Source organism: Sarcophilus harrisii, chromosome 3 (assembly GCF_902635505.1).
Source record: "Sarcophilus harrisii chromosome 3, mSarHar1.11, whole genome shotgun sequence".
NCBI classification, from domain to species: domain Eukaryota; kingdom Metazoa; phylum Chordata; class Mammalia; order Dasyuromorphia; family Dasyuridae; genus Sarcophilus; species Sarcophilus harrisii.
In genome coordinates this window covers 144,127,185-144,154,581 of record NC_045428.1, presented here as the reverse complement: position 1 = coordinate 144,154,581, position 27,397 = coordinate 144,127,185, and the positions used below count along the sequence as shown (strand labels likewise).

Genomic DNA, 27,397 nt, shown 5'->3' with positions numbered 1-27,397 from the left:
GAAATTGTGGTCTCTTGTGTGCAGTTTGGTTTTTTTAACTGTATATTTAATTTTAAAACATAGTTTAAAAATTATCCCTGTCTGTATCCCTTCTGAGCTTTCTTCTACTCTCTACTGTATACTTTTAAAAAATTCCATTGACACATTTATTTTCACCTTTTTTGGCATCATTATTAATACCCATCAACTTATGTCCCCTCTTTTCATTCCGTCATCATAAAAATTCTACTTTGTAGCATATATATATGGTGAAGTAGAACAAATTTACCCATTGATATGACTAAAAATGTTATTTCTTCATTCTGTACTTCTAAAACATTCTACCAAGAATTGGGATGCATAGCTCATTATTAATCTTCTAAATAAAGATTAGTCACTGCATAGATAAGAGTTCTAAAATCTTAGATGTTGTTTTCCTTTAAGTCATTTTGTTCATTGAATAAGTTGCTCTCCTGACCCTGTTCACTCTACCCTATGTCACATGTTAGAAGTTTTACTGTTTCTCTTAATCCCTGATGTTTGTCATTTCTTACAGTACAATAATCTTCCATTACATTCATGTGCCATAATTTGTTCACAATTTGCCCAAATTGATGAGCAATCATATTGTTTATAGTTCTTGGTATGATAAAAAATAGTATTTTGACATTTGTTCATTTAGTTTATTTCCTTTTTCTTTTACCTGCAATTTAGTGTCTTCTGACCCTAACCCTAAATTGTTTTGCAGAAGGGCTAAATCAATGCACAGGCTCCAATTCTAATGCATGAGTATGTCAGACATCTGTTGAAGGCCATCCTTGGCCTTTACTCCTCACTTTTCATACTCTTCCTCCCTTTCTTACTCTCACTCTCTCTCTTTCCTTCTCTCCCTCTCTCTCTTTCCTTCTCTCCCTACCTTTCCAAAAAATAGTGCAGCTAATAGCTCTATTATTTGTTAGTAATAATTTCATCTTTAGAAGTATGGGGGAGCCAACAAAGGGAAATCACCTTGAGGATCTGATTCTTACTAAAGGGTCCTCCTTAACTTTCTATTCCTGGCTGGGGTACAAATGTAGGGGAGAAATGTAGGGAGAGCAACTTAGCCCTATAGTCTGTGATAAAAGAGATGAAACCTGGGCATAGTCAGATACAAATCTTTGATTTTGGGTAAGCAAATTTAAAAGGGTTCAGAGGAAAGATAGGTTCCTTTGGAGTAAAATGCTACAGGGAAAAATTAGTCCAAAAAGGATGAGAGTTGCTTCAGAAAAAATCTGAAGACACAAAGGGAAATTATTCCAATGAGGGAAAAAATCCAATTTGTTTGAAGAGACCAGTTTAAGCAAGATAGTAGTAAGGCCAGATTGCAGGATCCTATTTAAAAGAATATCAGGAATGCAGAATCCTAGAATGAATTAAGGCTGAAAAGGATACCTAAGGACAACAAAAAGGGTGGTTGGTTGTTACAGATTCATTTTATTTGTTTTTGTTATATTGGAAGAGAAAGGAATCTTCAAAAAGGGTTATCTTGTATGCTTGGCAGGATGAGAATAACAATAAACAGAGAAGACAAAGAATTTTAACTTAATTTTGCTTCTGTTTTCTTTATCCAGGAGAATGACCTTTAGAGTGGAAATGATTAGATAAACATGACTAATAGGGAGCTCATGCCTAAGATAAGTTAAGAGATTACTAAGAAGGTCCCTAACTGCTTTGAAAAATTCAGGTTAATTGGGCAGAGCCAAGATCATAGAAGCCAATGACTACATGAGACAACCAGAAAAATTAAAACAAAGTCAAAAGGCTTAGGCAGGGGTCCTCAAACTACAGCCCGGGGGCCAGATGCAGCAGCTGAGGACGTTTATTCCCCCTCATCCAGGACTATGAAGTTTCTTTATTTAAAGGCCCACAAAATAAAGTTTTTGTTTTTACTATAATCCAGCCCTCCAACAGTCTGAGGGACAGTGAATTGGTCCCCTATTTAAAAAGTTTGAGGACCCTTGGCTTAGGGGGTAAAGAAGAAAATTTAGAACACTTCACAGCTAAAATAACTGATTTGTAAAACAGATCATGGAGAAAAATATTAAAAATCATTAGAGTGTCTACCATTAACAAAAATCAGTCCTAGACTTCCTATTTCAAGAACTCTTAAAAAAAACTGTTCATATTTCTTTGAACCAAAGGGTAAAATAGAAATATGAAGAATCCACTCCTGAAAGAAATCTCAGAATGAAAACCCCCAGGAACTAGTTTTAAAACTTGCTTTTTAAATAAAGCATACTTTAATCTGCATTTGGAGTTCATTATTTCTAATCTCTCTGATGGTAGATAACATTTTTTCATCGTGTATCTTTTGGAATTATCTGAATTATCTTTAATTATTGTCCTGATCATAATAGCTAAGTCTTTCAAAATTGATCCAGCATTATTATATTGCTTTTAATACGTACAGTATTCTTCTCCTGATTCTGTTCACATTTTGCATCAGTTTATATAATGCTTCCCAGATTTTTCTGAAAACTTTGGGCTCATCATTTCTTATAGCACAATAGTATTATATTACAATCATATACTGTAACTTGTTCAGCCATATCTCAATTAGAGGGTATCTCCTTCAGTTTCCAAAGAATTCCTATTAATATTTTTATGCATGGGTTCTATTTATTTTTCTTTGATCTCTTTAGGATTTAGCTATGGATCAAAGGCTGTGCATAATTATATAGCCTTTTAGACACTTTTCAAATTGTTCTCCAAAAGAGCTGGCCAAGTTTATAATTTCACCAACAATGCATTCATGTCCCAATTTTTCCATATTCTCAGTTTTTGTCATTTTCCATTTCTATCATAGTAACTAATCTAGTAAGTGTGAAGTAACATCTCAGAGTTGTTTTAATAGGAATTTCTTCAATTACTAATTTTGAGCATTTTTTTTCAAGTGTCTATTGATAGCCTTTGTTTCCTCTTCTATGAAAAGTACCTGTTCATATCATTTGACCTTTTATCAATAGGGGAATGGCTCTTGATATGTTTAGTTTTTAGCTTTATTTTTTTTTTTTTCAAATTTGGCTCAGTTTCCTATATATTTGAGAATGAGGCCTTTATCCAAGAAATTTGCTGCAAGATTTTTTTCCCCCAGCTTCCTGCTTTTCTTCTAATTTTGATTGCATTGGTTTTTTTGTGCAAAAAGATTTTTAATTTTGGCTAATTAAAATTATTCATTTTATTTCTAGTGTTCCATTGTATCTCATAAACTCTTCCCTTATCCATAGTTCTGACAGGTAAAATTTTCCATGCTCCCCTGATTCACTTATGATATTGCCCTTTACCTCTAAATCATTTATCTGTTTTTACTTTATCTTGGTATAGTGTGCAAAATCTTGCTCTATGTCTAGTTTCTTCCAAACTGCTTTCCAGTTGTCCTAGCAATTTTTGTCAGTTTGTTAGTTCTTACCCTTCAAATTGGATCTTTGGGTTTATCAAAACTAAATTACTGTGGTCATTTACTAATCTATTCCACTAATCCATCACTCTGATTCTTAACCAGTATCAGATTGTTTGGTGACAGTTAGATGGTGCAATGGTTAGAGCATTGGACCATCAGGAAGACTCATTTTCATAAGTTCAGTTCTAATTTCAGATACATTATTAGCTGTGGGATTCTTGTCACACCGTTTTTTGCCTCAGTTTCTCATCTGTAAAATAAGCAGGAAAAGAAAATGCAATATACTGCAATACCTCTGTTAAGAACATCCCAAATGAGGTCATAAAAATCTGGACACAACTGAAACAACTCAATATAGATTAAAAACTAGATTAGTTTCATGGTTGTAATGAGAGAAACCTTACCCAAACAAGAAATAGAGGTTATTACATAAGGTAAAATAAATTAACTCCAATACATGGAATTGAAAATCCTTCATATGAAAAAAATTAGTAAAAGTGGAATAAGGAAAGAAATTGTAGTTGCTGTCATTTCATATATGAGGAAACTGAGATTCAAAATGTCAGAGGCAGAGATCATCTTACTAGAATCCAAGTTTATCATTCCTTTTCCATTACAGTAAATTATGTATTTTAAAGGACTGTTTTTTTTCCTGTATTATAGAATAATTTTGGCATTACATCAGAAAAGTTAGTAATATTGTTTTCTTTTATTTACCAAAACTCACTGAAGCACATACATCTTTATGTAGCTAAGTTAATAATTAGTATTTTAAAATTGCTTCTGCTGTACTCTGTTAGGAAAGCAGCTGTCAAAAAATATTTTAAATTATTTCACTAAAATAAGTATGACATTTGATTATATTTTGTAGTGTTTACATATCTTAAGACAGAATCATTGTTATATTTTCTTTAAATAATTTTATACATATCCACTTTAAATTAACACTTAGATATATTTAAAAGAATTTTTATCTACCTATATGAGTTTCCAGTATCCATCCAGATAAGAGTTTATTTGAGACAAAACAATTGCCATCATGTGAGAAACTAAAGAAATAGAAATAAACCACTGTCACCAGAAAATTCTTTTTATGCAGAAAATCCTAACATTTCTAGGATGCTTTGTAACAACAAAGCAACATTAATAAGTAGAAATGAGTACTGTACATGAAATTCCAAAAGAATAATAATGAAATAGTGGATGATTAGCAATGATTATAAATATGGTTTTAAAAAGTTATTTTATATAGACCTTGTTGATTTGTATTTCGTTATAATTTTAGTGGATCTGAAGTGAAGTTTATGTGTGTACTAAAAAATTTTTACATAGGGAGATAATGTTTTACAGTGGAAAAACAGTACATTTGGAGTCAGAAAACAAGTTCTAGTCCTAATTTTGCATGACTTTTGGGAAAGTAATTTAATCTATCTTGATTTTTAAACATCTGTCTTGTTATATCTTCTCAGTTATAACTTTTAAAGTACCCTACAGATGTATATGTAATCTATAAGTAAATTAACATTTTAAAGTAGAATTACTAAAGGCAATATTTAACATGCTAAAAATAATAAATGCTCAATCTCCTGAACAGTATCTGTCTATCTAGCTGTATGTATGTATGATTCTGTTGTTTTAATGCAAGCTTGAAATTTCTGTCTCATAACAGTTTGTTAGCATTTATTTAATTAATATCACATGTACTTAAAAGTTAGAAAACTTTAGTTTATATTTATTTTACCAATTAGATTGAAGTCTGCCCCTTTTTTAAAAAGCAGCCACAGATAAGCACATTCCTGTTGTGTGAATGTAATCTATGTGGTGTTACTTTAGCAGTGTTTTATCTTGCATTTTGCATAGACTTCTAATAATGGACTTCCCCTTAAAAAAATTAATAGTGATTTCCTTTTCTCTTCTGTCTTCTTCCTTTTTATGAAGTAGTTTTTAATATAGTATGATCTGTTTTTATCCTTTTAGGTATTTCTGAGCTGTGAGACTTTTTTTTTTTTTCAATATCTAAGCGTCTATGAAAGCAAGATCATGTAGAACTATATTTAATTGTTATGCAACATCTATTACTGCATGTTCATATTTTTTCCACAGAATTAGAATTATTTCATTTTCCTAATTAAGAGTTAAAAAATTTTTTCCTCATAGAAATGAGGAAAATATATTTTTGTGAAGAAATTATTAGTTTAGATTTATTAAGTTCCTCAACCTTTAAAAATGATGGCATAGATAGTATTTTCTCTCATCTTCTTAAGTTAGCTTTCTGAAAAGCTTGAGGAAACACCAACAGTTATTTTAATGTTGCTTAAAGATTATTTCATATTTTCTTCATAATACTCTCCAAGAATTATAAGGCACAATATTAAATCCATAGATGGAATCCTTCAGTTCAGTTAAACTATGACAAAACATCAGGGCCTTTTATAACTTTTTAATAAAAAATTTCATTTCAGAACTGCAATAAATTTAGGGCCTCTTATTTTGGTATTTGGGTAGCACAGTGAATAGAGTGCTGGACTTGGAGTCAGAAAGACCTAAGTTCAAATCCAGCCTCAGAGACATACTAATTGTATAATCCTAGGCAAGTCATTTAACTTCTGTCTATCTCTTTCTTCATCAACAAAATAGGAAAAATAGTAATAGCACCTGCTTCCTAAGGGTCATGTGAGGATAAAATGAGATAATATTTGTAAAGAATTTTATAAACCTCAAAGCACTATATAAATGTTAGCTGTAATTACTATTATCATTATCTCTGTTATTTTTTAGTATTGTTAAACTTTAATTGAAAAAATGATGTTTATGTTCTATTGAATAATAATGAATTTGAAAATTATTCTGTTATAGCCAAATTTGCTGTGTCCTACTTACATGTACTTAACATGTAATTCTATGAATTCTAGGTTACATTTAAATTAGACTAACCATTGTCACAAACCCTATCCTATTATCTCCTACCTTTGTGTCGGTTCTCCATACCTAGAATGATGTTTTCCCCTTTTGTTCTTCTTATTTGCTCATACCCATTATCTATTGAAATCTTTACTTCAAGTGTTTCTGCCTTGAAGGCATATCCCCAGCTATCTAACTTCCCTCTTGAATCTCTCCACCTAAAGTTTTAGTACTTCTCAGATAACTTATCTTACCTTGAATTTTAGCTTTTTATGTGGCTGATTTCCAGTTAGATCATAAGCTTCTTGAAATCAGAAACTATAATGCATTGAAAAAAAGTAGATGCTTAGTAATTGTTTGTAAAAGTGAGTTGAATTGACCAAAAGAAAAAGTGAAAGGTAACAGAAACAACTCTCTTATCTGCAGGTAAGGAGTGGGACTGGAGAACAATGTAGTAAGAGACTTTTATCATTTATTTTAATTTAAGTGCACTTTAAGGCCTTAGGCATCTGTATCAGCCCTCTTGACTTCTACTCTTTATTCTGGAAGGGAGAAGTTAACCAAGAGAAAATATCTTAATTGGTACATTTTTCTCTTTTTAGAACACATTAATTCTTTTCTCAGGTAATTAAGTAGTAGGGACATAGACAGAAAATAAATGAAGTTCCACATTGGAACATTAAGGCAATCTCAAGTGGTTTGGAGCAGATTACATGAAAGATTTACTCAGTGGGGAAAGGCAAGAGACAAGTAAATTTAGATCAATGTCTACCTTCCAGCATACCAGCTAGACACTTGAAGATCGACACTGGTCAGTATCTCTTACATACTATTTATTGTATATCCTTACTAAAATGTTTTTTTTTTTCTTTTCATTTTAGGCCTAGGCCTTATTTATTTAAAGGAGATCATAAATACCCCACAGTTACTGAGAACCTACCAGTGATCATACTTTATGCAGAAATGGGTACTAAAGACTTCAATAAATTTCACAAAATTCTTTCTGAGAAAGCTCAAAAAGGAGAAATTCTGTATGTGTTCCGACATTTTATTCAGGTATACTATTTTTATGTAAAGTTCAACATGACTGTTAAAATAATTTCATTTCTGTTAATTTATATAATAGAAAGCTTTTCTTAGATTATCATTTTCATACAATGAAATAGATATAACCATCCACTGGTTTCTTTTCTTCTCTTTGCATACCACATTCATAATAATGGTTTTTCATATTTATATGGTACTTGTTTTACAAAGCACTTTCATGATAACCTTGTGAGTTACTGCAAGTATTCTTATTCTCATATCATTATAATATGTTGCAGTTTCCTTATCTGTAAAATGGGGATAATAAGAATATCTACCTTTTGGGATTGTTTTGGGGATAAAAATGAGATAATATTCAAAACTCTAGGTGGGGGCATATAAATAGAAAAGTAAGATAGCCCCTGGTCTCAAGGAACTTCAATTATTTCTCTCTCTCTCTCTCTCTTTTTTAATTAATAGCTTTTTATTTACAAGTTATATGCATGGGTAATTTTTCAGCATTGACAATTGCAAAACCTTTTTTTCCAATTTTTCCCCTCCTTCTCCCCACCTTCCTCCTCCAGATGGCAAGTAGACCAATACATGTTAAATATGTTTAAATATATGTTAAATACAATATATGTATACACGAAGGAACTTCAATTGTAATGTAGAGATACACATAGGAAAGATTTTAGTTGCAAGTCAAATGGAAAGTTCCTTAGAATAGAGTAGCAAAGCAGATAGTAAGGCCTCTTCTTAACTTTATTAAAAATAAAAAAAAAATAAAAAAATTCTCACCAGATACAGTAGTTTTATGATTTAGTAGATTTAGAGCAGGAAGGTTTTCTAGTTTTATCCTCTCACTTCATAGATAATGAAATTGAGTTCTTGAGGAGATTAATTGTCACAATGATGGTAAAAAGGAGGGCCAAGGCATTTGAATATGTCTTTCCTCTGATTCCAAATCTAATGTTCTCTGCCATTATATCACACGGTCTCCCATATTGTTCAGATTAGTTTTTAATTTGAAAATTAAAATTTCCAATATTAAACATTTTCAAGTTGTCTTTATAATTTAAAATTTTTATAATTAGGGCATATTGTTAAGGACCATGCTTAAGTGAAGTGGCAGGGCAATTCTTCCAGAGCTTCCACAGCTGTGGATCATAACATCTGAAGGAGTTGCAGGGCAGCCTTTGCTGACACAGGTGTTGAGATAAATTGGAGGCAGAGAGAAGAGGAGAGAGGTCAGACAATGCAGCAGCCTCTCAATCTCCTTGTATCATCATCATCCTCTCATGAATAGATCCATTCTACAGGTCTGAGTTAGACCTCCAGCAGCCATTGGCAGGTGGCTCCCTTATCACAACAGTATATGACAAAACAAAAATCATTTGGATTCATTTTTGTATGTGAGATATATAGATGCATATATATATATATATATATGTATGTATGTATGTATCTTTATGTAGAGAGAAACAGATAGAGGAAGGAAAGAGGGAAAGGCGAGGAGAGAGGGAAAGGAAAGGATGGGAGGGGCGAGGAGGAAAGGTGAAAAGAGGAGAGGAGAGACCATTTGAATTGTATATCATTACAAAATATGTAATTATGGCCCTGTAACAATATCTTATATTCATATAGAACTTTAAGTTTATAGACCACTTCACAAATATTATTTCATTTTTTTCTCACAATAAAGCAGAGGAAATAGGTATCACCATTTTCATATGGGAAAACTGAGAAAAATGAAAGTGACAATCTGGGTCACATAGTTATTAAGTATCTTGTAGCCAAATTTGAACTCAGATTTTCCTAAATTCAGGTTCAGAATTGTATCTACTATGCTACCTAGGTATAAGTATTTCATAATTTTAAATATATATATATATATATATATATATATATGCAATGATAACAGCTAACATTTATATAATGCTTTAAAGTTTGCAGAATACTTTAGTCAGTTCACTTGATCCTTAAATAACAGCCTTCAAAGTAGGCACTTCAGCTATTTTATCCATATTTTATAGATGAAGAAATTGAGGCTTAAGATGTGATTTGCCCATAGTCAGATAGTAAATATACAAAGCTTGATTTGAACCCAAGTTTTCCTGAATTTAGATAAAGTATTCTATCCATCACATTTTATTATGTGAAGATATGATTTGTTTACATGTGCTATTTGTGTATGAAGAGATAACAAATACATATGTAGGATTTGGGGTTGGGATTGAGTAAGAAGTGAATCTGGGTATTAATATTTATCTGTGTAGGAAACTCTTAGTGTAGAAACATTCCCCCTGTTATGAAAATGGACAACATTTCTTGAACTCACAGTCTTAATATACTCAGATAGACATTGGCAAGGTCATATTCAATTCAAACAGCACAGAACTGTTAAACAAAATAATCAAACAAGAATTATAGCTTCTTTTTATAGTATAGACCAAGGAAGCTAGTCCTAATTTTCCTGTTATTTGAGAACATGGCCTTTTAATATTTTTTTATGTTATAGAATTTATCATGTACTTCTTATTTGATAGCATCTAGGAAAATATAGCATGGTCTTTTTCTAGAAAATATTACTATTTAGTGAAATCATTAAATAGAGAATAATGTTTATTATTTTCTTTCACAGCCCAGCTCAAGTCATGCTATTTAATGAAGTCTCTCCTGGATTTTACTACCAATCCCTGCATCATTCTCCATGCCTAACATGGAGAAAGAAGTAGGAAAATGTATGAAAGATCGTTTATCTCTCCACTTAACAGGATAAACATTTGGGGTTACAAATCCAAACTTACAATTCAGATATTAGATCATAATACTTTTTCAACTGGAGAGAGTAATTATGGGTTTAATAAGTATTTGCATTAAATATTGGTAAGCTAATAAACTTTCTAGGGTATTGATAATGGAAATTGGTTGTGTAAAATTATATTTTAATAATAATTTTTTAATTTTTAAAATACATGCAAAGATAGTTTTCAACTTTTCAAAGTTTGTGTTGCAAAACCTTGTGTTCCAAATTTTTGTCCCTCCCTTACCCTCTCCCCTCACCTACACAAAAATTAATTCAATATAATTTAAATATGTACAATTTTTCTAAATATATTTCCACATTTATCATGCTGCATAAGAAAAATCAAATCAAAAAGGAAAACAAAACAAGTAAACAACTGCAGGGGTTCAATCTCTGCTGGGGCTGAGCAGGAGGAATAGGTTGGTGTCAAAGGAAGACAGGAGTTGTGGGTTAGGTTGCGTGAGGAACTGATGAAAGTGATGCTCCCACTTCTCTCAGGCTCCTTCAGGCTTTATTTTTATACTATATCATGATCATATACTTTTCTTTAGGTCAACATAGTCTTCAGACATGTCTCATTCTTGACCTTTATATGTTACTACAGTTGACATTTAATATTTGAGTAAGTTTTTTATGGTTAAGTGTTAATTATTGATTACATTACGTGAAGCCAATAATGAAAGGTAAATGTTATACAAGGTTAAATATCAGTGAATTTTGTTAGTTTACTTATGTCTTCTTTGTCAATTCTAAGATTGTTTGATTCCTCTGTTTCCCTGACTTGGAATCATGTACATAGGCATTTAAGGCAATTCCTAGTTATACTTTAACCTAGGAACTTTTGGTTCCTAGATATAATGATCTTTTCTGAGTCTAAATAGGTAAACACCATTATTTCTTAGACCTTTGGATTCTCTTCCATAGTGACAATGCTTTCCATGGTGTTCTCTCCTTTATCATTTGTCTCAGTGAGAGATTAGTTTTATTAGGACAGAATATGCATGTGGAATCATTTCTAGTTAACTTGCCCAAATTCCCCTTATCATCAGATTTTTTTAGATAATGTTTAGTGCTATAATCAAACCAATTATAAATAATATAGGAAATAGTAGTCCACTAATGAAAATCAGAGAAGGAAATATTGCTTCTGCATGAGTGCTGTACACAAACATTTGATCTCAGTGCTGGGCTTTGCCAATCAGCTTGCGACTCTCAACAAACTACAATTTTAAAAAGGTGAAAATACTATGTTGTCATCCACATTCAGTTCCCACAGTCCCCTTTCTGGATACAAATGGTTTTCTCCATCATAAGTCTATTGGAATTGACTTGAATCACCTCATTGTTGAAGAGCCAAGTCCATCAAAGTTGATCATCACCTAATCTTGTTCTTACTATGTACAATGTTTTCTTAGTTCTACTCACTTCACTTAGCATCAGCTCATGCAAATTTCTCCAGGCTTCTCTGAAATCATCCTGCTGATCATTTCTTGTAGAACAATAATATTCCATTACATTTGTATAACATAACTTACTCAGCCATTCCCCAACTGATAGTTATCCACTCAATTTCTAGTTCCTTGCCACTACAAAAATGGATGTTACAAACATTTTTGCACATGTGAGCCCTTTTTCTTATTTTATGATCTTTGGGATATAGATTCAGTAGAGACACTGCTGGATCAAAGGGTACTCGCAGTTTAATAGCCCTTTGGGCATAGTTCCAATTTGTTCTCCAAAATTAATGTTCTATTTTTTAAATAATTAACATCACAGCATGTGTTGCTTTTAACCAGAATTTTCATTTATTATTTGATTGACTTTTTTGAATAGCCTCTTTAATTGTATTCTTAAATAAAATAATAAGTTAGAAAATTTAAAAATTCACTTTCATCAGATTACTAAAATTATAGATAAAGCAGTTTTCACACATCCTATCTTCTATTATAGCATGTGCCTAACAGTTTTATAGATAGTTTGAGAAACTGACAAATTATATCTCAGATGTGGGCAGGACCACTAAGTATTTGTCTGCATATTTCAGCTCTTATGATGAGGCTGATTATAACCTGTTCCTCCTAGGTATAAGTTAGAAAGAAAGTGTTGGTCAATAAAGTTTCCTGTGCCAATGAACTCATAGTCTCTATCTCTATCTCTGTTCCATTGACAGTGCATAGGAAGTCAAGATAAAGATATTTAAGGATGTCTGACAAGTACCTTTTGGTAACTAGGAGAGGGGGAACAGATTTCAGAAGCAGGAAGCAATGAAAAGGAAAGAGGGTTTTGAGAGAATGACAACACACAACTGTCTTTATATTAAAGGATAGGGTTACTAAATGATGAAAGGGAAAGCCTTACATACTACTCCCTGTAAGGAAGTATATGGACAAATATGTACTGAGAATTAAATTTAGCTTACCATCTAGCCTGTTACAAGTGTATTTGACTTGGAGATAACAGTGGATTACTATCATAAAATCAAAAAGTTTTAGAGTTAAAAGGGACTTGGAGGTCTCCCATTAGATTTCATCTTTCTCTAAGTTACTAAAATGAGAAAATTTAGTGCCTAAATATCATCCTAAGATAGAATTGGATTTTATTATTCTAATCTGTGACCTTCTGGAAAATTTTGTTTGGATTTAGAACTCAAAATTTTACCCAAAAAATGAATGCTGAAAAACTATCTTTACATGTAATTGGAAAAATATATACTATAGGATTTTTTCCCCTTTATTAAAGGTTTTTATTTTTCAAAACATATGTGTGGACAATTATTCAACATTAGCCCTTGCAAAACCTTATGTTCCAATTTCCCACCCTATTCCCCTATCCCCTGCCTAGATGGCAAATGGTCCAATATATGTTAAACATGGTAGAAATATATGTTAAATCCAATATATGCATACATATTTATACAATTATCTTGTCACACAAGATGAATTTTTTTAAAAGAAAATTTTGTTTGGACCAGATATAATTTTATGGAATATTATATATATATATTTTTCAAATTGAGAGAAATAGATAAACATAATTACTTCAAACTCACTATATGCTAAAGAAATATCATTTGCCATCATATTAGCCATTCTTAGAACAACATTTATCTTTTCTTTGAGTCTTTTGTCCCTCATATCAAATTCATCAGTAAAATTTAACTTTATCTGCAATTTAAGCAATTGAGCCATATTATTTAAATAACATACTAGTGATCTGAAAATAATTAAAGGATTCTTTAAATTACATCTACACAGACATCTCCATCTCTGTTTCTGTCTTTGATATATACTAGATTTATTTCATTGATATGTGGAACTACAAAAACTTCTACAATTGCAGATCAGCAGCTGCCCTCCAAATTAAAGACTTAGAAGTTAGCTTAGGACACAAGCTAGTATGTATCAGAGACAGGATTTGAACACATTGAACCCAGATCTTCTTTACTCTGAAACCAACTCTCATAGCGTTTTGATAATCTTTAGATATAAAGTTGTTTGGGGGTTTAGTATGAAAGAATTATAGATTCTTGGAAGAACATTATTATTTCTCTTATAATTCTTATATTTAGCATTAATCCTATTTATTATTACATCTTGAATTAGTAACCAACTCACAAAGGAAAATTTTGAGAAAACTGGTATGTTAATGGGTTGAGAAGATCTATATTTTTGTTCAAAAATTTTTTCTTCAGATGCCATAGGGATAAGAAGAGGTTATCACATTTATATATTAGAATTTATTAAACAGCACAAATACACTATAAATTATTATAATATTTGACTCAATATATATATATGATATATACATATATTAGGTTTTTTTTAAGTTTTTAAGTTTTAAGTTGTGCTTTGTTGTTATAATTGTTCTCAAAATCTTAAACAAAGTATATCCCAGGGCATTTCTTTAATAATCATAAAGTAAATTATATGCTTTCCACAAGAAGAAATTATTTTAGTTCTTTTTTCTTTATAAACTTATTTTTTTAAAAACAGAAACCAGGCTCTAGGAAAATGAACTTATCTGGATATGGTGTGGAACTTGCAATTAAGAGTACTGAGTACAAAGCACTGGATGATACACAGGTTAAAGGTAGGTTCATTTCCATGTACTAATAGAGTTTTTATGGTTATCAAATCCTAAATATGCTCATTTTTAGGGAAAATAGTTTTTGAGGTATAAACTAAAACTAGCCTGAGAAAGTGAAGGAAAACAAAGAAGTATGTTAATGAATAGGTGGAGGGATTTTATTGTTTAACTTATTGAACATTTTCTGGTAAATTATCAAAAATTTCATGATAAAATGGGAAATTATCCAGCATGTTACTCTATTTAAGTGTGCTTTAAATTATGCTCTAATTTCTAGTTGGTACACTTTGGCTATTCTTTACATATATTTGATTGATGACTAAAAGAATATTAATTCTTATATTATAAATTGTTTCCTTCAAATTGAGTTATCACCATCAATTAACATTTAGACTACAACTACATCTTTTCTTAGAGTTCCCTCTTCTAAGCTAAATAAACAACCTTACTTCCTTGAATAGCTGCCCACTTTTGCTCAGCTTGTTAATGTCTTCCTAAAATATGGGGTTAAGAAATGAACATGATATTCATAATAATGCTCTGACCAGAACAATTTACAAGGGGTCTGTCACTTCCCTTATTCAGAATATTATATGTCTTAATGCAGTCTAGCAAAGGATTAACTTTCTTTTTTTTCCCAGTGTTATGTCACATTTAACTTATACTGACTTTGCATGCAATTTCTTTCATTGGTTCCTTATTCTATGGCTCCCTCAATGTTGTAATACCCCAGGCTTTGTCAATAACTCTTTTATTCACTCTCTGTGCCTTTCCTTATTGAAATCCCTATATTTCAAACATGATTTCTATACAAAGGACTCTCCAAATACATCTCTAGCACTGAGAATCTTTCTTCTAAGCCTCCAAATCACACTTTTAAATATCTACTTCTCTCAGTCTTGTTGTCCAGTTAATACCTCCAGATCTTTTTGCCTAACACTGAATTATTCATCTTTCTCCCTAAAACATTTATTCCTTTAGACTTTCTTCTCTTTTAATTATACAACCATTTTCCTAATCAGTCATGCTTATAACCTTAATGTCATTTTTGATTACCTTCACTTTTTAGTGTTACATATAGTTACTTGTTGATTCTGACTGCATTCTCATTCTCACCAATATTACTACTTACCTGTGGTCTCTCTTTATTTCAAATCTAGTCAACATACTCCAATGAACAATTCTGATTACATTATTTATTGCTCAGAATCTTCCTATACATTCCCATCGCCTACCAAATAAAATGCAAATTCTTTAACCTTGAGTGATACTTAGAATTCACTACTTTGTCTCCATTACTTCTCCTCTTCTCCTTCCTAATGTCCTTTCTATTCTGTTCAGATCAGACTGCTCACCAAACACTGAATGCATTTGACGCTTTTCTGTGGTTTCAGGTTTGGTTATGCTATTGCCTACGTTTTGAATACTCTCCTACCTATATCTCTATCATATGTGACACTGAATTATTTTTTGAGTTAAATATCACTATTTTCAAGAAAACTTCAATTCCTTCTTCATGCCCTCATTCCTTACCAAGACGAGTTTGACTTCTTTCCTAATCTGAGGTCTTTCATAGCATCCTCCTAAATATATGTGTGTATGTGTGTGTGTGTGCGTGTATTTCTTATGATTCCTTCTAGAAATAAATGCCTTAAGTAAGGACATGATTTCATTTATCACCTGATTCTTTCTACATTCTTAGCAGAGTCTTAATTTAGTACATTAAACATATAAATGTTTGATGAATAATGAAACATGGATAAGCATAGTATCACATTAAGCTGAATATGTAAGACTTTTGGGAAGTAAGTTGATTGTTGAAGATCCCCATGTTTTAATTAATTATCTAGAACATTAGTTTAAGGAACAAGAATGTAGTAATAAAATTTACTAAGGGAATTTGTTTAGAAGTCCATAATATAACCACACATATTTCTGTGTAGGAAACAGTGGTAGTGATGGTAGTATAGAGATTCTTCTGCAACTTTGATACATATTGGCTTTTATTTTCTGTCTTATAGTATATTATATTGTCTGCATTCCTAATTAGGTGATAAATAACATTAGATTTTTGAAGGAGCAAATCTTTGGCTTTCTGATCAGAAAAGGAAGCAAAGGCGAAATCATTGGATTTAAACTGTGCTTCTATTTTAACCATACTTTTGTCTATAATTTTTATTATAAGTATTCCTTGAAGTTGAATATAATAAACACAAAAATATTCTACATTTTCTTCCTCTGCTCAATATATATAGCTATGAATAATACATTGATTGAAGATGATAATGAACCAACTGAAGTGCAAGGATTTCTCTTTGAAAAATTGAAGTAAGTCAACCCAACTTTCAAAATCAACTTTTTGGTTTTTTTCAGATTAACTCTTTTAAGACAAAAAAGAAAATAATCAGACCTTTCAAAAACCATGGAATTCAATTTGATTTCTATTAGTAAGAACTTAATGCAAATTCTAATTTGCCATGTATGGAAACTATAATTAGCATTCTTAGTTAATTTGTTATTTTAAAATTCTTTTCAAAGTTAGATAAACTGTGGACTGTGAAATGAATATTAAAAATTTCAGAAACATTTTAATCATTGAAAAGGCAAAAATTATGTAATTACCTTTATATATATAATCATTTAAAAGTTTGAACTGATTACAGTAATTTATAAAAGATATACTATAGGTTAATTTACAAGTAATAGGGCCATACATAATTTTGCTTTGGGCAGTTATTTTGTATGAACTTTTCCTTTGAATTTTTATTAGTCATGTTTTTGTTGATTTCATTTATGGCTAATTAAGAGAAAAAGTTTTCTACTATATCTATCTCTACTGTATGATAAAATTATCAGAGTAGCAATAATATAAATATCAAACAGAGTCAAACCATGATATTTCTTGTACACTTAGACTTTTCTTTCAACAAAATAAAGTTCAGATTACAATTAATTTTTGAGATTCCCTTTAAAAATAGTTAGCATATCATATTATTTTGAGAGAATATACGCTATGATTTAATTCAATTATTTCAGTCATGCCTGATGATCCATTTGGGATTTTTTTGGCAAAGATACTGGAGTGGATTGGCATTTCCTTCTCCAGCTGATTTTGCAGATGAGAAAACAGAGGCAGAGTTTAAGTGACTTGCCCAGAATCACAGAGCTGATAAGTGTCTGAAGTCAGATTTGGAAAATAATTTTTGATGATTTGATTGATATTGCACTGAATGGATAGGTTAATTTAGGTAGAATTTCCATTTTCATTTTATTGGCTTGGTATACCAATGAAAAATTTATATTATTCCAATTATTTAGATCTGATTTTATTTGTCTCAAAAGTCTTTTGTAATTGGGTTCATATAGTTTCATAGTATTCATATTACTTCATTGTTCATGTTACTTTTCAGCAAAATGTGATTTAACTATTTCAATTTGGTTTGTTTTTGCTTTTGTTTTGTCTGAGATCATCATTGCTACCCTTACTTGTCTTTAAACTTCAGCCGAAGCATAATAAATTCTGCTCTAGCCTCATATTTTTAGTCTGTATATGTGTCTCTGTTTCAAGTGTGTTTCTTGTAAACAACATATTGTTGGATTCGGGGTTTTAATTCATTCTACTATCTCCTTATATTTATTTATTTTTGTTATTTTATCTCATTCAACACACTAATTTTAAATAAAATATTAGCAAATAAGCTACCACAACATATTACATTATACAGTATGGCCAATTTGGATTTACATAAGGAATATAGGGTTGAACATATATGGAAGACTATCAATATAATAAACCATACTAAAAACATAAAGAAGAAAAACTCCATACTTACATCAGTTAATGCTGAAGAATACTTTTGACTATGTATAAAAAGATAGATTTAGAAAAGATAGAGGCCTCTTCATTAAGATCAGAGGTAAAGCAAGAATACTCATTATCACTCTTCCTATTAAGCAAAATTCTAGAAATTATAGATATAGCAGTTACAAAAGGAAAAGAAATCAAAAAAGTATAGGCAAGTAGGAAGCAAATCTTAAAAAAAAAAAGTCAGGTAAAAATACTTCAAAAGTTTCAGGGATATAAAATAAAGTCACACAAATCATTAGCATGTATGGGCACAAAAAATAGAATAAAATTTAATTGGGAAATATTTAACAAAATAAGTAAAAATACAACACAACATAGATGGTGTGAATTTGAGATTTTGTAAGTCAAATATTGGCCCTCAGAGATTTGTTTTTATTTAAACTTGACACCACTGTTATATTTTACCACATAGACCTTAGAGGAAGAGATCAATATTCAAAATAATGGCAAAATATTAAAATATTTGGAAGACTATCAAGATGCCACTAGGAACTATATGAATTCAGCTATAAATAATATTTATAGATATTGACAAACCTAAGTAATTGGAGTAATATTAATTGCTCAAATGTAGCTTGAGATAACAAAAATTCTCAAAGTACCCAAACTAACCTTTTCAATGTTATGCCAATTAAACCACTAAAATATTATTTCATATAACTAGAAAAGAAATCCATCTCATTAAATAAAAGGTCAAGAATATATAAGAAAAATTCAAAGGAAGTAGGCTGGCAGTAACAATTCAAATAATACCGTGAAGCAGCAGTCATCATATTGATTAAGAAGTAGGGCTCAATCAGTTGGATAGATTAAAAACATAGCAATCAAGAGCAAATAATTATAATAGCAAAGTATTTGATAAATCCAAAAATCTCAGGGAAGAATTTAGCATTTACTAGGAATCAATAAGAAAAATAATTATATATATATATATATATATATATATAATATATATATATATATATGTGAATAATGGAAGAGTTCATGGCCAAGCATTTTCATTCCTCATGATTAGAATTCTCTCCCTCCTTGTCTTTACCTTCTGACTTCCCTGACTTCAAGTCCCAGCTAAAATCTCACTTCTTACAGGAAGCCTTTTTTGAACTCCCCTTTAATTCGAATACCTGTCCTTTGTTAATTAATTTCAATTTATCCTGTTTACATCTTGTTTATACTTAGTTGTCTGTATATTGTCTCTTCCATTAGATTATGCAGGAACTATCCCTTTTTTATCCACAATACTTAACCACAGTGCCTGGTATATAATTGGCTCATAATAAATATTTACTGACTAAACTGACCAAATAAGGAATAAAATCATACAAGATTTAAAAAATTTAAAGTTTTCACATAAAAACACAATTAAAATTAAGAAGGATGCAAGTACTTGGGGTCAAGGGAATCTATGTAGTAAGTTTCTTTGTCAAAGGTCTCATTTCCAAGATGTATTAGTATCAAGGAGATTAAGTGATATCAAAGTACTGTAAATTAAAATAAAGTATAAAGACCATTTGCCAGTGAATAAGTTGTCAAAGGATATGAATGAGAAATTTTTAAAGAAAGAAATTCAAGTCATGAACAACCATTTTTTCAATGCTCTAAATAATTGATGAGAGAAATGTAAATTAAGGCAACTCTTAGTTTCCATTTTTTACTCATTACATTGACTAAATGCCAAAAGAAGAAAGTGACAAAAGTTGATGGGAAAACAGACACAATTATGTACTAATAGTGGATCTGTGAATTGAGCTAGTCACTTTTAGAAAGCAATTTGGAACTATGCTCCCGCAAATCACTAAATTTTGATATATATTAGTACCAATGATAACACTATCATATACTCCAAAATTTCAAAGAATGAAGAAAAATTTCTATTTTATGCCTTAAGAAATAACAAAATAAATAGTTTCAGAAGAAACTGGAAAGACCTATATGAACCAGTACAGAATGAAGTAAGCAGAACTAAGTGAGTAATCTATACAATAACAAATCTATAAAGAAAAATAACTTTAAAGACTTTAGAATCTTGATCATTGCAATGACAATCATAATTCCAAAGGTCTGTTAATGAAGTTTGTTACCCACTCCCTGTCAGAGAGGTGAAGAACTTAAAATGCAGAATAAGATATTCTTGGATATAGCCAATCTAGAAATTATTTCACTATATATATATATATATATATATATATTTGTTATGTATGTTTTCTTTTTATTGTTTAGAGGATGGTGAAATAAGTTGAAGGGTGTGAAAAAAAGCCAAAATATACAATTGCAATGATAATATCTGACAAAGCTGAATTTTAATACAATTAGAAAAAAGCAAATTATATCATGTTTAAAAGTATCTTTGACAATATTAAAATTATATTGATTGTTGTACCTAGCAGCATATTGTAAAAATTTATGTAGAAAATAGTAATTGAATTGCAAAAGTTTTTAAACAAAAAATAATATTGGAAGGTCTGAACACATTGCCCCCAGTATTTGATAAATCAAAAAAAAGTTTAAAATGAAATTATAGATTTGGAAAATATAGGGAAGTTAGGGAAGAGATAAGTAGAAGGCTTTTTTTCAAATGCATATGAAAACCTACAGAAATTGATCATATTTTAGTTTTTAAATGATAAATTCTAAAAACTTTTGTACAGTAACTTTGGAGTCAGTAAATGCTTACTCTCTGTGATTTTGGACAATTCATATCATATCCCTGGACTTCAGTTTCTTCATTTATATAGTGAAGGAGTTGGACTTGATGATTTTTGAGGTTCTTTTCAATCTTAGATCAACAGACCATTAAAGTTTTATTCTGGTGTCTTCTTAAGGCATGTACATGATCCTGGATTCCTAAAGCTATGCCAGCAAAGCACAAGTTCTGACAAATCTTATAGCTTGTGTATATCAGAGGCTAGAGTTGAACTCAGATATTTCCTAATATCAAAATCCCCTCATAAACTATACTGCACTGCTATTGGAAGAGCAAAACTCAGGGAGGGGTGCTTTTACTGGTAATAAAAATAATTTTTATTCTTCTGAATTACCTGATTAATTGGTGTAGTGATAAGACTAATTAAAACTGTTATTAATGGCATGCATGCATATTTTAAAATTTATCAGGTTCCTAAATTCAATCAATTAGCAACTGAAACTATTGGGAGAAAATATTTTATGGTAATCTATGTCTTGCCTTTATATTCAGACAACTCTCTTATCAAGCAAAAACATATTTAAGAGATTTTAGTTTCAAAATTGTGCCAAAAATTATGGTTAAGCTCCAAGTTAATCATTATATTTCAGTTAACTTCATCATTGAAGTTACAAAACAATTTGATTGTGTGTGTGTTTACTGTAATAATTATATGATGTCTGCCATGGCATTCTCCCTCCTTCCTTAAGAAGTTGATCACCTAACTTACCATCTTGTCCTCTCTCATACTACAAAACTTTAATATTCATGAAGATGCTTCTCCAAATCTCTTAATCCTTCATTTCCCTAACCATCATAATAAGTCCTGTGGCTTTCTCCTTTGCTTCATTTTGACCTCACATAATGGATGGTCACACACTAGATTTCCCTATTACCCACAAGTTTTCAGCTTCTCTAATTAGAAACACTTCACATTTTCTTACCTGACCATTAGCTATCAATCCACCTCTTTCTTTGCCTCACCCTATCTATATGTAATATTTTTCTACTTAGACACCTCCAATTTCTTTACCCCTCTTTACTTCCTTTTTGACCTCAATTTAATAGCCATTCCAATTTTTTAAAAAATCATTCCCTTCTCAGTCAAAATCCTTAAAAATTCTGACTACTTATTAACTCTTCTTTCCTCTCACTCTTCAACCTTCTGTAATTTACTTTTTAGTTTCATCAGTCAACCAATCATAACTATTCTTTCCAAATTTACCAGTGGTCACTTAATTATTAAATCTGATGGACTTTTCTTCATATTAATATTTCTTGACTTATCTATAATATTTTATACAAATAGCTACGTTCTCTTCTTGGACACATTTTTTTCCTCTGTATGTTTTTATGCTACTATTTTTTCCTGGTCCACCTCCCATTTGTTTGATTGCATTTTCTCAGTTACTTTTACTGACTCATTTCTATCATATTCCCTAACTATAATTATTCCAGAAGATTCCACCCTGTCCTATGTAAAGTTCTCATTGGGTTTTCTTGGAGGTCTCTGGAAGCAGCCTTCTTTTCAGTTCAGTAATCACCACGACAGTAGCCAGGGGTTAAAGTCCAAATGCTTTATTATCTCTCAAAATCTTGGCTCCTTGCCTGAGACTTCAGCTAGCTTTCTTAGAGGCCTTCTGGAGTTCAGTAGAGAAACAAAGGAGGCCAGGCCAGCCACCAGGAGCCTGACCGAAGATGGAATTGAATCTGTCTCTCCTTCTCTCTGAGAGTGTAAGCTCCTGCCTCCAGTTCTCTTGTCTTCTCTGCCTCTGAATGAATCTGGCTGAGGCTCCTAGCTTATATGCTTTATACTGAGAATAAAACAATCATTATATCACTGGGAAACCATTATTTGTTGTAAGATTAAATCAGTCTTACTGAATTTAGAGAACTATTAATCCCAATGCTAAACTAGATAACCATTGTCTCATCAATTCCACTGAATCCTTATTTCAAGTTCAGAGTTCTGGCCCATAACAGTCCTAGGTCCTCTTCTCTTGTACTTTCAGTTCTTTGTCAGCTTCCATGAATTTAACTATGATCTCTGTAGATAACTCCTAGGTCTATCAAACTAGCTCTACTTTCTCCCCCAGGGTTTTACAGTTGTCTGTTGGACATTTCAAAGTGAAGACATCATAAAATTCAACTTGTCTAACACTAAATTTGTAATCTTTCCCCCTTTTCCAAACTTTAATTTTTCTGTCAAAAGCACTTATGTCCTTCCATTTCTCAGGTTCATTATCTCATTATTCTGGACTTCTTATTTTCCCTCATCCCATACATCCAATCAGCTTCCAATCTCGCCATTTGTACTTTCACAACATTTCTCACCTCCTACCCGTTCTCTCCATTCACACAGTTATTACTTTATTTCAGGCTCCTATCATCTTCTGCCTAGAATTATTGCAAAAGCCTTTTAATTAGTCTCCCTATCTCAATTCTCTCCCTACTGTATATAGCTTATAGAAATAAGACAGGCTATCAAAGTAATTTTCTGTAAGCACATTTGTGATTGTGACTCATTTAATCAACTATATATTTCCTCTGGAATAAAATATAAACTCCTTCATTTAGATTTTAAATCCTTATTCAACATGGTTCCCATCTATCTTTTCAACCTCATAGGACATTGCTTTCACTCCCATGTTCTTTGGTCTAATTAATTTGATTTTCTCACATTACATTCCATTTTCTATATCTGTGCCTTTGCACTAACCATTTCTAGAATGTACTTCTCTTATTATACTCCAATCTCAAAGATTATCTCTCTTCTTTTAAGATACAGCTGAGGCACCATCTTAAACATGAAGCCTTCTTGATCCTTCCAACTCTTAGAATTTTGTCTCCCAAAATACCTAGTAATTAAGTATGTTGTATATGTATGTGAAATGTGTATTTTAATATATGTATACAAACACATACATGCACACACTCATTGCCTTCTTTAGAAGATAAGCTCATTATGAATAGGGATTGTTTCATTCCATAATGCATAGCAATTGGTACATAGTAGACATTTAATAAATAATTGATTAACTGAGTATTCATTCTTCATTTTAATTTTTATCTTATTTTTTCATAGGAATGTTGATCATATGTGCTTGTTGATAAATTGAACTAATTGCTAAATAAGATATTTAAAAATATTCCATCTGTTCATTTGTTTCTAAAGTGTCACTGTTCCACAGATTTGGAAAGAATAATGCTAGAAATATTATAATTTAATTATATGCATAGTAAAATATATTTTCAGTTTAGAACCACATTAAATAGAATTGAGGAATATGTGAACTATAAGGTAAAAACCTCATTAATTATAAATGGAAAGAAATACAAATTAATGAAGCTAATATAGAACTTTCAGAATTAAAGGATGTTGATAATCTTATGTGAACAATATGAATTGTAAAATAAATAGTCATAAAACATTTCTATAAGTAATAGTTGACAATAATTAATATTAATGTTTTAATCCAGAAAAATATATCCAGATCTTAGAGAAAATCTAAAAGAGTTCCGAAAACATCTTATCCAAAGTAGTAAAGAAATGGTACCTCTAAAGCCCTGGGAGCTGCAAGGTATAGTATGTAGACTTATTATAAATACATTTTATAATGAACCCGCTTGTTTTTGCAGGCAGAGTGGAAAGAGCATTGACTAAGACCCAGGAGACCTAGTTACTAGTTTTTCTTCTATCCTTCCACCCTTAATATTTATATGATTTTAGATGAGTTATTTAAAACCTGAATTCATTTCCTCAACTTCAAAATGGACAAAATTATATCTCTCCAATCTACTTTCATAGTTATTATTATGCTCAAATGAGATAATTTGGGATTATAAATTTAGAGGAAGAAGAGACTTACAAAATCTAGTTCAGGTCCCCATTTTTTAGTTGAGACTGAACCTAAATGTTTAGGTAACATATAAAAATAGAAGACTTCATTTGATCATAGGTTCTCTGTAAGTCCATATCTAGTCCCTTTTCCACTATTGATTACCCCTCATTTCATGTGTAAAGGTACTTTGAAAACTGTAATATTATATAAATGTTGTTTTTGTTTATTGTTAAAAAGACCTGGGTTCAAAAATTTCCTTGGACTTAGGAGTAGTTATGTGACCCTGCACAAGCCATTTCATCTTTTTTATGCCTGAGGCAACTTTTCAAAACTCACATAATAAGTCATAGATAGTTGTAATTTTTATGGTGATTTATGAGATTCTCATTTAAGGAATTTCTGAAGCTGATGAAACTGCAGTCATTTTGTATATAATATGAATATTAATATGTAGATAATATGAATGTTAATTGTCCTAGATACAATTAATACCATATTTTATACATGATTTTAGATTGTGGTTTGTATTTATAAATTTTGTAAGTACTAAAATTATTCAAAAAGTAGTTATTTTAAATTTTTAACTTTTTGTAAAGTATGCTTATCTAATAATTTCACCCAAAGTATTAAATCTTGTTTCTAAAAATCTTAAAAGACCCGTATAAAAGGAAGTAACATATCTTGACCATAAAGTCAGGACAAATCAGAGTAACATCTTTCTTTCCTTCTCTTATAAATTTTGATCTTATTACAGCTGCATGTCCCACTGACAAATTTTTAATGGAAACATCGAATGAAAGGACAGGCTATTAAAAACTTTCGCATAGAATAGAAATGGAAAACAAATGTAAACAAGTTGATTTCTATGCAGCTTTCATACAGATGATCTGCAGGCAGATATTCTGTTGCTAAAATATCTTTTGCATTCAATTATAAATCATGTAGAATTGTGATTTTCTCTTATACAATTTATAATAATGTGGCATGGTGTATGTCATGAGGAAATGTCATCCATTACTTTTTATCACATCCTTCATTATATATTAAAGGTGAGAATAGATGCTTGTGAAACTTGAAATATATTGAAAAATTTTACTCAGCATTATGAAGTTTAAACAATGAGAATTTGATGCCTTTAAAAGGAATAGTAAGTAGCATATGTATATATATATACATACACATATGTATCACACAGACATCTTTCTTAAAAATCAAATTATTGTTTTATCATTTTACAGAATAAGTACAGCATTGATCTCAAATTTATCTCATTAAAACAAGAATTTTCAAATGTGATGACAAAAAATGTCTAATATGATAGTGGTGTTCAAAACAAGTTTTAAAAAATCTTTTTGTCCTTAAGGATAATATTATTGGAAAACATATGTCAGACATTTAGAGAAGAGTGATGATGTGGTCAAACTTGAATACTTTTATATTGGATATTTGAGAAATTACATTTGTATATAATATAATAAAATTGAGTTGATGGTGGCCAGTCTGTTAAATTTGAATATAAAATCTACCCTCTACCACTTTGAATTAATTTCAAATTTTAAGCCACATTAATGGCTGCAGTGTATCTTCATAAATGCAATTATCAACCAGATAGCAGTTTATCCAGAAAAAATTTGGAGATTTTAATGAACTGCAAGCTCAATATAAGTGTCATAGTAAGGTAGATCTCTCCCTCACCTCTGATTGCAAATTCAATTTTAGGCTAATTTAAATGAGATTTAATATTAAGAACTACTAAGTTAGAAACCTACTGTTCTTTACCCTAGTCAGGTCACATTATAGAAAAGACATTGATAAACTAAAAAGTGATAGTCATCCAAATGAGGACCAGTTAAGTGAAGTGGGAATAATTAATTTGCAGATGAATAGACTGAGGAATGGAGAAGAGAGGAGATGGGAAATAATAGACATCTTCAAATTTTTGAATGTCTATAACACGAAAAAAGGACTAGATTTGTTCCACTTCTAAAAGAGCTAGGAACAATGGGCAGAAGTTCTACTGAAGCAAATTTGGACTTAAAAATAAGGAAAAGCAACCCTACAAGGTAGCCATAGAGGAGGGTTGTGTTTACAGTTTGGGGAGAGCTGTGGGAAGAGAATCAAGAAACATCTATAGAAAGTGAAGCTTTTGAGCTTTGTTGTGTTTCAAAATGAAAAAAAGAGATAAAATCTGGGAAAGGAGGGTAGTCAGCAACGGGAGTGCAAAAGAGAGAAGGTACTTTTAACACCCTTGTTGTCTTAACTCACATGCAAGAGCACTCCCTGCTTAACATATCCAGCAGTTGTTTTTTCAAGACACATTCAAAGCATGTTTCCTCCAAAAAGGAAGAACTCATCATCACTTAAGATGGCTCATTCCACTTTTGGACAGTTCTAATTTTTAGAAAATTTTTCCTAGCTAGCCTACATTGTAATGGTTTTGCCCTCAGAGTCAAATAGAATGATTTTTAATCCCTCCTACAAAGTAAACCCCTAGATTTTCAACAGTTATCTTTTTTAATGATCTGTTATGTGATTCCTCCAGGAATCTATAGTTAGATTTGTTACCTCCCCGTTTTTTGAAAATTGAAATAATATTTACCCTTCTCTGGTCTTGTGATAACTTTTCCATTTTCCATGATCCAATATCCCTGCCAGTAATCCAGGAAATCTACCAGCTTTTTCAATAACTGAGAATTTACTTCATTTGGCTAAATGACCTGAATTTATTAAAGGAAACTAGGTGATCTCTCATCTTGGTTATAAG

General features: G+C 30.9%; 1 protein-coding gene across 5 annotated transcripts in view; it reads left to right on the top strand.

Moving 5' to 3' along the window:
* The window catches only part of UGGT2 (UDP-glucose glycoprotein glucosyltransferase 2), a 191,672-nt gene that overhangs the window by 29,300 nt on the left and 134,975 nt on the right, over positions 1-27,397 (top strand). For 3 of the 5 annotated variants that reach the window (XM_031958563.1, XM_031958562.1, XM_031958565.1), the window contains exons 5-8: positions 7,201-7,375; positions 14,147-14,243; positions 16,496-16,568; positions 24,272-24,372. In XM_031958563.1, coding sequence (XP_031814423.1) covers positions 7,201-7,375; positions 14,147-14,243; positions 16,496-16,568; positions 24,272-24,372 — 446 coding nt within the window. Of the gene's footprint in view, positions 1-7,200; positions 7,376-9,261; positions 10,090-14,146; positions 14,244-16,495; positions 16,569-24,271; positions 24,373-27,397 lie in introns of those variants that run through there. The other 2 variants (XM_031958564.1, XM_031958566.1) reach the window with 2 other exon arrangements.